Source organism: Erpetoichthys calabaricus, chromosome 1 (genome assembly GCF_900747795.2).
Source record: "Erpetoichthys calabaricus chromosome 1, fErpCal1.3, whole genome shotgun sequence".
Lineage (NCBI taxonomy): Eukaryota > Metazoa > Chordata > Cladistia > Polypteriformes > Polypteridae > Erpetoichthys > Erpetoichthys calabaricus.
The window spans coordinates 28,786,944-28,799,489 of record NC_041394.2 but is presented as its reverse complement, the minus strand read 5'-3'; the positions used below and the strand labels follow the sequence as shown (position 1 = coordinate 28,799,489).

General features: G+C 38.7%; 1 protein-coding gene across 2 annotated transcripts in view; it reads right to left on the bottom strand.

The window, feature by feature from the left end:
• LOC114648013 (cytochrome P450 2C25-like) overlaps nt 1-12,546 on the bottom strand; it is a 110,915-nt gene that overhangs the window by 29,643 nt on the left and 68,726 nt on the right. Inside the window, exons 1-2 of one of the 2 annotated variants that reach the window (XM_028796790.2) lie at nt 10,616-10,842; nt 10,369-10,531 (exon numbers count right to left, since the gene is read on the bottom strand). In XM_028796790.2, the coding sequence (XP_028652623.2) occupies nt 10,369-10,531; nt 10,616-10,792 (340 nt within the window). In that variant the 5' untranslated portion in view covers nt 10,793-10,842. Of the gene's footprint in view, nt 1-10,368; nt 10,532-10,615; nt 10,843-12,546 lie in introns of those variants that run through there. The other variant, XM_051918752.1, reaches the window with a different exon arrangement.

Genomic DNA, 12,546 nt, shown 5'->3' with positions numbered 1-12,546 from the left:
CTGCCTAACTTTTGTAAGTAAGCTGTAAGGAATGAGCCTGCCAAATTTCAGCCTTCCACCTACACGGGAAGTTGGAGAATTAGTGATGAGTGAGTCAGTGAGTCAGTCAGTCAGTCAGTGAGGGCTTTGCCTTTTATTATTATAGATACAGAAAGAGTCCTTTTAAAATCAGAAACCATTGGTATCTCATATATCTGTTACCATCTATTCATGGTTATTTACTGTACTGAGACTGTTATGAATATAGATAAATAAAGGTTCCTTCTGGAACCTTCATGAGGATGGATCTTCTGGGAATAAAAAATGGTTCCCCTATGGCATCACTTTGAAGAACCACTCTGGAACCTTATTTGCTACTATCAGCCAATTTGCAATCATCTCTCCGTTTACGATCTTTGCATTCCCTGTTTACACATATGTTATAATAAATTTAAACTTGAAAACAGATGGTGTACTAAATGTGTATTTTAATGCTCATATAAAATATAATGTCATTAGTTATATTTTATTCTTGTTTATTTAGTAATAGTGACACTGTCTTTAATCCTACCATTTTACAAACCCTGAAAGTGTATTTTTCAGTAAATTCCTGTCTGTGCTGTCACTGCTCTTCTTTTTTTCACCTTCTCTCTCTCTCTCATTTTTCCTAGGACACGAAGCGGAAGCGGAAGCAAAGCAGAAGCGGACAATGGCCGACAGTGAGGTGAATCGCATTGCAACTGTAGTCGAGGAACTCCAGGCACTCGATGAACAGATTCAGAATCTTCTGTCCAGACGAAGATACCTCAGAGATCTGAAGGCTCGGCTGTTGGATAAACCGTCCTCGCCATCTGTTATCGGCGTAACATCAACCCCGCGTTGTGCCGCGCAAGTCACCTTCACCCCCGCGCCTCGTAGGAGCGACACCGATGATGACCTCGGTGTATTTCAGCTATGCAGGCGGGGGTTCAAGGCCAGAACACCTCCATCAGCACAGGCAAGCATCGTAACCCAGAACCGGTTTGACCCTCTAAGCGTCCCCAGTTCGCCTTCAGCTCCTGGTGATGTAATTGTGGTAGGTGATTCTATTGTTAGGAACCTCAATATCACTTGCCCTAATAGAAAATCTTTTGTTTCTTGTTTTCCCGGTGCTCGTGTCCGAGATGTGACGAGACGTGCACCGGCGATCTACAAGAACAGGGCAGTTGGAGCCATTGTTATACATGCTGGCGTAAACGACATAAGGCACCGACAGTCGGAGATCCTCAAGGCAGACTTCACTGCATTAATTAAAGACACAAAGGAGAGGACCCCATCGGCAAAGATATTCATCTCGGGTCCACTCCCTCTCGTCAGACGATCAAACGAGTATTACAGTCGTCTGCTTGGTTTAAACAACTGGCTGCAGGGCTTCTGCAAGAATCAAGACATCGGGTTCATTAACAACTGGGACCTCTTTTGGGAAAGACCGCGTTTCTTCAAGCGAGATGGCCTGCATCCAAACAGCTTCGGCGCCCGGGTCCTCTCCGAAAACATATCGAAGGTAATTCGTTTATCTTGACTATCTATCTCTGCTTATAACCCCTTCCGAAATGCCACTCCTGTGTTTGGTCATGATAATTGTTTAAAAAAATCTTCCATAAAAGTGCGCAACATAAATACTGTAATAACCAATCTTAATGCACATAGAAAATCTAGGCAATACGGCATAAACGCCAATAATTTAATTAAAGTTACTACTTTAGATGAACAATGTATTAAAACTGTAAAAACAGATCATAGATTAAACAAAAAATACACACAGAGCGGCGCTAATAAAAATAACTTAATTCCTGTTCCCTATATCAATAACGCACATAGTATTCATCTCTGCTCCTCCGAAACATTGAATATGGCACTATTAAATATTAGAGCTTTAACTAACAAGACGTTTTTTATCAACGACATTATTAGTGAAAAAAAAATAGATTTTATTGCACTAAGTGAGACGTGGCTTAGCTCAGATGGCGCAGCTGTTTTAATCGAATCTGCGCCTCCGGATTACAGTTTTACTCGTGCTGATCGCCAAGGAAAGAGAGGTGGAGGGCTAGCAAACATTTACTCTAGCAGGTTAAAATGTAAAAATATCAGTTTTGGTAAGTTCAAGTCTTTTGAGTATCTCGCCATTGTTATTCAGGGAGATTCTCACGTTCTAGTATTATCCGTGTATAGACCTCCTAAATTCAACGCGTCTTTCTTTGAGGAATTCTCTGACTTGATGTCAATCTTAATTACGAACTATGACGCACTCTTAATAGTCGGCGACTTTAATTTTCATGTAGATAATCAATGTGACCAAAAAGTAAAAGAATTTATGAACCTCCTGGACTCTTTTGATTTGAGACAGCTCGTTAATCAGCCTACACATAAAGCAGGTCATACGTTAGACTTAGTAATTACTAAAGGACTAAAAGTTGATATAAAGCAGGTCATTGATACGGGTCTTTCAGACCATTTTCTTCTACTTTTTAATATAGAAATAATGATAGAAAACACTCATGAGAAGCATATTGTTAAAAAACGCTTCTTTGACTCATCAGCAACTTTAAAACTTACAAACATTCTAACCAATCAGTCCGTTTATAGTGCCAACTATAATAGCGAGGAGAATGTAAATAGTAAGGTGGAAAGATTTAATACTAAAGTGAGGGCTGCTGTTGACATAGTTGCACCTGAAAAGACAGTTAAAAAATCTTCTAGCATTGTTATACCTTGGAAGACCCAAAGAGTGTCTGATTTAAAGAGAACATGCCGTAGAGCTGAGCGTAAATGGAGGAAAACTAAACTAACTATTGACTATGAGATATTAAAAGTTAAAATAACAGAATACAATAACACAGTCCGTCTTGAGAGGCGCTGCTATTTCTCTAAGATTATAAATAACAATGCTAGTAATCCCAGAGTCTTATTTTCGACAATTGATCATCTGTTAAACCCAGGTAACTCAAAGGAATGCCTCCTAAGTACTTCCAGTAAAACCTGTGAGGCTATCGCTGTATTTTTCAATCAAAAAATTAATGATATTAGAAATAACATAGTATATCTCCCCAACACTAAGGATCCCCCAAAACCCCAGTACTCCATAATAAATAAATTAGAGTCTTTCACTAGGATAGATTTACCTGATTTACATAAAATAATTTCTCAAATGAAACCCTCCACCTGTGCCCTTGACCCAATACCAACAAATTTTTTCAAAGAAGTATCGGGTGTGCTTATTGATAATGTTCTTGACATTGTAAATTCGTCATTAGATACGGGGGTCTTCCCAGACTGTCTTAAGACTGCGGTAGTTAAACCCCTACTTAAGAGAAATAATCTCGACCCCTCTGCTCTTGAAAATTATAGACCCATCTCTAACCTGCCTTTCTTAAGTAAAATTCTAGAGAAGGCAGTCATTATGCAGTTAAATGAGCACCTCAATAAACATGCTATTCTTGATACATTTCAGTCAGGTTTTAGAACAAATCACAGCACAGAAACTGCACTCGTTAAAGTAGTAAATGACTTGCGGGTAAATGCAGACAGAGGCCATTTATCTGTTCTCATCCTCTTAGATTTGAGTGCCGCATTTGACACTATTGATCATAATATTCTTAAGAATCGCCTTAGTCAATGGGTGGGCCTCTCTGGCAGTGTCTTAAACTGGTTTGAATCCTACCTGGCAGGGAGAAAATTCTTTGTTAGTTGTGGTAATTATAACTCAAAGACACATGATATTCTATATGGTGTTCCACAAGGCTCTATCCTGGGTCCGCTGCTCTTCTCAATCTACATGCTTCCATTAGGTCAGATTATCTCGGGACATAACGTGAGCTACCACAGCTATGCTGATGACACACAGCTGTATTTATCAATAGCACCTGATGACCCCAAATCTCTTGATTCGCTAACACAATGTCTAACCTGTATCTCAGAATGGATGAATAGTAACTTTCTCAAATTAAATAAAGAAAAAACCGAAATCTTAGTGATTGGCAATAATGGATACAATGAGGCTATTAGAAATAAACTGGATGCATTAGGATTAAAAGTCAAATCAGAGGTAAAAAGCTTAGGGGTAACCGTTGATTGTAATCTGAATTTTAAATCGCATATTAATAAAATCACTAGGACAGCATTTTTTCACCTAAGGAACATAGCAAAAGTTAGACCTCTTATATCATCGAAAGATGCAGAGAAATTAGTTCATGCGTTTGTCTTTAGTCGGCTAGATTACTGTAATGCACTCCTCTCAGGACTACCCAAAAAAGAAATCAATCGTTTGCAGTTAGTGCAGAATGCAGCTGCTAGAATCCTTACCAGAGAAAAGAAAATCCGAACACATTTCTCCAGTTTTGATGTCACTACACTGGTTACCTGTGTCATTCAGAATTGACTTTAAAATTCTGCTTATGGTTTATAAAGCTTTAAATAATCTCGCCCCGTCTTATATATCGGAATGTCTGACACCTTATATTCCAAATCGCAACCTCAGATCCTCAACTGAGTGTCTCCTTAGAATTCCAAGAGCAAAACTTAAAAGAAGTGGTGAGGTGGCCTTCTGCTGTTATGCACCTAAAATCTGGAATAGCCTGCCAGTAGGAATTCGCCAGGCTAATACAGTGGAGCACTTTAAAAAACTACTGAAAACACATTACTTTAACATGGCCTTCTCATAACTTCACTGTAATTTAATCCTGACACTCTGTATATCCAATTCATTATAATAACTATTCATTCAAAATTTGTACTAACCCCTACTCTCTCTTCTGTTTCCTTTTCCGGTGTCCTATTGGTGGTGGCTTGTGCCACCACCATCTACCCAAAGCACCATGATGTTCCAACAATGATGGATGGATTAAAAGCCAGAAGTCTGTATAACCATCAGCATCAAGTGACTCCGTGCGAACAATAACTACAAAGAGGACTATTTCATTTATGTTAGGTAGAATGCCCAAAGGGGACTGGGCGGTCTCGTGGCCTGGAACCCCTACAGATTTTATTTTTTTCTCCAGCCTTCTGGAGTTTTTTTTTGTTTTTTCTGTCCACCCTGGCCATCGGACCTTACTCCTTTTTATGTTAACTAAGGTTGTCTTATTTTAATTTCTTATTTGTCTTTTCTTCTTCTTTTCTTCATTATGTAAAGCACTTTGAGCTACTTTTTGTATGAAAATGTGCTATATAAATAAATGTTGTTGTTGTTGTTGTTGTTGTAACACAATTCAAACAACACAATGCTATTGTGAAATGACACAATCAATAATTCAAAATAATAGCAATTTTTTGTTGTTTTTTGAGTGGCAGGAAAAAGCTTCTGCACTTGTCACTAAAATAAATAACAGTCTGCCTTTAACTTAAGACAGGTCATCCCCTTAGTGTATTTTATTTATAATATCTAATAAAATATATATTCACCAAAATCTATGGCCCACCAATGCTCAGTAATTATAGAAAGTATTTTTACCATAAATTGATGTTCTGAAAAAAGCAACTCATGATATGTGCTGAATAAAAACTCCAGTCAGACTGCAAGCTACAACAAATGAGGTATCACCTGACTTGTTGTGGCAGACAACCAACTAACTTACAGCTTTGGTCATTGTGTGACTTATAAGTTTAACTTATTTAAACACTGGCCCCAGTGGTGTTACTTATTACAATTTGGCAATTTACCTTTGGACTAGAAATTAAGTTACTATGTATATTTGTTATTCTGCCACTGTTCATCCCTCCATGTGACATTATAAACCAGGACTGTCCTAAACTCTTTGATCCCCAGTCCTAAACTAACCTAATCTAACAGCTCCCCGATACATTGGTACATATTCTCCTCAAATTAAGAAAACCTATAGACTTAGCCTGTGTTATTGTACGTAGTCCTAAAATTATGACCCATTGGTATCTCACAAATCTGTTACTATCTACCTGTATTTATAGGTGTATACAAATCCAAATTAATAAAGGCTTTTTCTTGCAACCTTCATGTGGATGGTTCTTTTTCCAACCAAAAATGATTTCCCTTTAGCGCCCTTATTTTTAGAGCACGCCTCAACAGTTAGAAGAGGCATTGTCTATCTCTGCAAGGTCCTGGAAATGGTTTGACATTTCCAAGTCTGGGCTTGATGCCCCAGGACAGAATCCACCCTTTACCTTGATCCTTCGTAACTCACCTAACTCCACCTTAGAGCAAGAAGTCCTAACTCATCCAGGCCACTATAAATGCTCCAACCTCGAACAGAACTTGCATTATAATAATTCTTTGCATTTATATAGCACTTTTCTCACTACTCAAAGAGCTCAACAATTGCAGGTTAAGGGCCTTGCTCAAGGGCCCTATACAGCAGAGTCCCTATCGGTATTTACGGGATTCAAACCGGCAACCTTCTGATTGCCAGTGCAGATCCCTCTCCTCAGAGCCACCGCTCCATCAGTCACAAAAATTATATTAGCCGCATGATTAAAATTTGTGTAACTACATTTATCAACCCCCTTTATATTAAAATGTAAATGATTTAAATCACATTATTTAAGAAAATACATATTGGTTTAAATAAACTATTGCATTTTTATTTAACACCTATAATATTATTAACCCTTGACTGCCTGTGTCTTTGTTTATAATTACTTTTCCCTTCTCTCTATTGCATAGGTGATTGCTTTCCTAACACAATGTCCCTCTTTTGTTCTTTAGCTTCAAATACTCTGTATTTGAAGAGTTTGTTCCTCCTTATGAACGAATGCGTATCTCTCACTCTTCTAGCCTTTCAATATAACCACAGTGTAGTGCTTTATCTAAAAATTATTTTTACGTCCTAATTCCTTCTCACTAAGTAAAGGCGTCTAATTATTACCCTTAGGACGCTTGTATAAGTACCCCTGCTTGCGCTGTTCCCCACTCCCAACATACTGCAAAATATGAACCCAATTTGGGAGTTAAAAAAAAAAAAGTTTTGTGTTAACTGCACTTACTTGTTAGCCCATGGCTATTATAATGCTATATGGGAACTCCCACTGCGCCTTAAGTCAAAATCCCGTAGAGTATGTGAAGACACTACAGTAACCTGTAACACGATGTACAATAAATACGTGCCCAATGGAAGAGAGACATTGGACCATGAGCACTTGCCACTGTATCTGTGTGTGCATGACATAGTGAATTGTGAATTTCCCCTTGTGATTAACAAAGTATCTATCAATCTATCTCTATCTATCATAGTATATGAATGATCAACCATACGTGCAAAGCTATATTTACATCTGTGCAGAATCTACATTCTGTCAGTTACTCACCATTTCCTCACATACTCCATAACCTTTATTCTGTCCTCTGCTCACCTATCTACCTTTGTAAACCTATGCTGGCCCAATTCTTTGCCTACTCTTGCAGTTTGCCTGTGCTAATCTGTCTGTTATTCTTTCGCACTTGCTCATTCACACCACCTGTCTTGATTCAGCCCTATGCAGACCACACTACTAATGATGGAATGACAGCGCTACCCTACAGGAATTTTGCCTGTGTTCTCTAATCCATGGCAGTAATGACAGGTCTTTACAGTATCCAACCCACTATATCCCAACACAGGGTCACGGGAGTCTGCTGGAGCAAGGCAGGAAACACACCCACATATCATACACTAGGGACAATTTAGGATCGCCAATGCATCTAACCTGCATGTTTTTGGACTGTGGGAAGAAACCAGAGAACCCACGCAGACATGGGGAGAACATGCAAACCCGGGTCTCTTAACTGCGAGGCAGCAGTGAAACCCACTGTGCCACCGTGCCACCCTCCACCAGTATTTCCCAACGTAATACGAGAGATGTTCAAAAGGTTTCCGCACTTTTTTTTTTAAACTATATTTATTAAGAATTTCAAAAACAAATGGCATCACTTTTCTACATAGTCACCTTCCTTTGCGATGAAATTTTCCCAGCATCGTAGCAACTTGTTAATGCCATCAGCAAAAAAATGTTTTCAGTTGAGCATGTAGCCACTGATTCACCGCTGCTTTCACATCATGTTCCTGACACAATTATCAGGAGGGAGATTTTTGTGCCGTCAGGCCCTCTATGCATACCTGACTTTGACCTATGAAACACTGGTGGTTTCTGGCTTACTAAGAAAAATAAAAATTATGCAGGCACAAGCCCTTTGTGATTTAACCCTTGTTATACCAACGTGCACTAGATATAATTCTTAGTTTCATATATGTTCATGACTCTCTTTGAATATATGCAAATAGTCAACGTTAAGAGTATACTTTTCTATAACACCCAGACACTTGTAATTTTATTTAGGTAGATGTACATGTAATATGTAAAGCTAATTGTGTGTTTGTCCAGTAACTTTCACTCAACATCTTCAATTAGAGTGTAACATTTTGCTTCTCCTTCCCTTCCACACAAAGCCCTTTTCTTCTGATAACTCTGCCCTCTTTCGTGTTCTCAATAATGACACTCTGTGAATTTGCATTCATCTATTCAAATATTTTGGTCAGTGCCACAAAAGTGGATTTGCATAAATCATCTGGAATTTTGCATACACTTAAAAAAAGTATAGCATTGATGTTTATTCATCGTAAATTTTCTCTTTCAAGCAGCTTAAAATTAGTCATTTAGTATTGTAGCTTGAAATATTTGGTTTCAGATCTCAATCAAAGTAAAAAAAAATTGTACCAAAGTAAGTTATGATGGAGGGAATAAACATAAAAATCCTATTTCAGTTAACCTAATATTTTAGGTTGTCTGTGTGCTGTGTGCAAGGGGCCATTTGTATTTTCTTCCAGTCAAACTTTCCAACTTGCTGGCTTTCCAACTGCCAAAAAAGAAGAAGACTTTCCCGAGTGGAGTGGACGTGGCTATACAGGTCTGGTCATTTTCAGCAGCAGACTTTTATAACGGAGGATTTCTGTTTCTCAACTGTTAATTTTAAGTAAGGACTCATAATAAAACATATTTTCAAGAAAGCTGTAGAAACGTTTAATATTTTTTTGTTGTATATTTAAGATTTACACTGCAAAATGCTTGTGTATTTGCACTAGATTTTTAAATAAATGTAAAAAGTACAGCATTGGAATGTGTTATGTTCATATTTCTAATAACATAAAAACAGGTTACGACCAGTAAACTATTTTAAATTGTAACAACTTTAAAAATAGATTTACTTCAGTAGAAAATAAGTGAATTACACCCAATCACTCTAAATGATTTGCCTCAACTTAAAAATTGTGGTTTCAAGAAGATAAAAAGAATTATATTGGTCCAGATTGAAAATATTAAGTGTGAATCATTGCCTTAATTATTTTAAGTTGAATGGAGGTTATACCTTTTTCAGTGTATAACGTAACAGCACAGTACAATCCGTGTTCTAATTGTAATGAGCGTCTTGTGCCACAAATGGGCCCATACTCTACTTTAGTAGGGTGTCCTGAGCGTGTGAAGGCACGGCAGTAACATATAATGCAAGGCAAGCTAGACATTCTTCAGTGCCCTTGACCTGTGCGTGTGCCACTGGCTCATAAAACACAATAGTAATGTATTGATGCTCCAACCCCTTATCCCAGCATGTTACCTTTAGTTTACCAACCTTTTTTGATAACATAATATTTTAATAGAAGCATGTCACTAATCCCGTTTAGAAAAAGGAGATAATCAGAAAAACAGAAACCTCGCCACAAACTCTTTTGAGAATGCTTATCAGGAGTGTGCCACGGTAAGTACTGTTTTCCTTTTCCTTTCCGCTGATTGCTAAGTGTGGCTATTCAAGGATAAACGCATGACCAAGTTGTCAATAAAAATGAAAGTTATTTTTGCTTGACCTATTTCCAGGTATATGAATTTATGGGTGAATTACATGAAATGAAAATGAAATACATAATAAAACATCCAGCCATCCTCCTACCCGCTATATCCTAACACAGGGTCACGGGGGTCTGCTGGAGCCAATCCCAGCCAGCACAGGGCGCAAGGCAGGAACAAATCTCGGGCAGGGCGCCAACCCACCACAGGACACACACACACCAAGCACAATTTAGGACTGTGGGGGGGAAACTGGAGCATCCTGAGGAATCTCACGCAGACACGGTGATAACATGCAAACTGCACGCAGGGAGGACCCGGGTCTACTGCGAGGCAGCAGCGCTACCACTGCGCCACCACAATAAAACATCTCACTGTAAATCTTGTAAAGACAATTTGTCCACCAGTGATAATCACAATGTACCTATCACACGCGCATTACGTATATTTAGGAGGTTCCAGTATACTCCATATGTAGCTCCCATAGGCTGATCAAAAACGTCTACCCAAATATACTGACTTATACCTATCGATTTTAAAATAAAAATCAGCGTAAATAGTGAAAACTACCGTATCCCTCGTTGACCTTCATAAATACAGGGATCTCCGCTCTGCCAGAGAATGCGTCCGCTTGTTTCACGAGCGCTTCATGGACCGCCTTGAATCCAACCAAAACCACCGCGGGCTGCTGACCAAAGTGAACCGTCATCACGGGGCTGTAAGTTTCACTCATCTGTGGAGAAAAGAAAAGCACCCTAGTGTAGACATTATGGAGCTCCAGACCTACACGCAGCGTTTTTCTTTGAAATCCGCCTACCTTTATGAAGCTCAGATGCGGTCTCCCACCGTTCACCTGCAGCAAGTTTCCTATTACTGGCAAGGGAGTCGGACCTGGCGGCATCTTCGTGTAACGAATCGAGTCTCTCTTAAACAAAGACAAAAACAGCAGACCCAGTAAGGTGGCTGCTAAAATTACTGTTCCGAAGAGTTCCATGTTTTCGTACTAAAATAAACTTATGGATGCGATCTTGAGTTTAAATAACTCAGCGACATTTTAGGGGGTGTGTCAATTAAGATGTTACGCACAACTGATTTTGTGAACTCATTCAGTAGTAGTAGACTTTCTAGGAGTAATAATTTTTGGATAGAAGTAAAAGCGTTTTGTCTTTATCGATTATGCTCCAAGAAACTATCTACCACAAAGTTACAAAACGTTACAATGTGAAGTATTAAGATATAAATAGCGGTTTTCACTGTCAAAATCACTTTTCAAATTAAGAAAAATTAATCTATAAGAAATGAACATGAATTCACTAATAATAATAATAATAATAATAATAATAATAATAATAATAATAATAATAATAATAATAATTAATAATAATAAAGGCAAATCTGAAAAGGGCAAACGTTTGCAAAGGAAATTAACTACAATTCTGAACAATCTCTGACTTGGAATTTTATTTGGTTTTACAGTTGAGGGTTAATTATTAAAAGAATGTGGGTTATCCGCTGCAGCCTAATTTTTCAAGAACAGTGAAAAGGCTAGAAAGCACGAGTTGTCTAACGATATTAAAAAGTTATTTGTGGAGTTTTTCCCTTCTCTCCATGTCTGCTTGTTTTTTTCTCTAATTTGCACTCTACATCCAAAACACGATATGACTGGACAAATAAAGACGTCCAACTGCCCCGGTATGTGTGGCTTTATGTGTGCCCGTCTGCTCCCGCGTCCCGTCAAGGGTTGGTTTCTGCCTTGCGTCTGACTTTATCGATATATAGGTACTAGCTTCATTCAACCCTTAACTTTAATTGAATGTGTTTAGGACAAGAAGAAAAATTAATGGACCTTTTGGCAACGGCACGAGGAGCTGGACTACCTGGACTATCTGAATCGGCTGCAGGTACCTCCTCATGGTACCAGTAGTGGCAAGGACACTAGCAAAATGCAAAACTATAGAAGATTCAGCCAAGATGGAAAAGGAAGGAACAATTGTCTGTGGCCACTACCTGTTATTCCCTTTTTTGGGGGTTGGCTTGCAATTGCCTCTCCAGTGACTTTCATTTGCACCAAAGTAGGTGAAGCTGATACACAAATATTTATGCTTCCTAACTGGACAGATCGGTATCCTTGAAGCTTACTTGGCTTAGTGTTAGACTGTGATGATTAAGCATAGAGTTAATTACTCTTAAAAATGGTCAGGTGTGCATTATGGAGAACATTGATTCAAATTAAATTAAATTTTGGTTGTTTGTTGGAATATATTGTATATAGATTTTCCCAAACATTAAAAGAGCATATACTAACATTTTTATTGTTTTTAGAAATGCACAATAAGAAAAAAAATCCATCCATCTTCCAACCCACTGAATCCGAACACAGTGTCACGGGGGTCTGTTGGAGCCAATCCCAGCCAACACAGGGCACAAGGCAGGAACCAATCCCGGGCAGGGTGCCAACCCACCGCAGGACACACACAAACACACACTAGGGACAATTTAGAATCGTAAATCCACCTAACCTGCATGTCTTTGGACTGTGGGAGGAAACCCACAAACCCACGGGGAGAACATGCAAACTCCACGCAGGGAGGACCTGGGAAGCAAACCCAGGTCCCCAGGTCTCCCAACTGCGAGGCAGCAGCGCTACCCACTGCGCCACCAACGAAGAAAATCTATACTATAAAGTATTACTAAAAGCTTCTTTTGATATATTTTACTAGAGTTATGCACACGCTAACACACACGCTC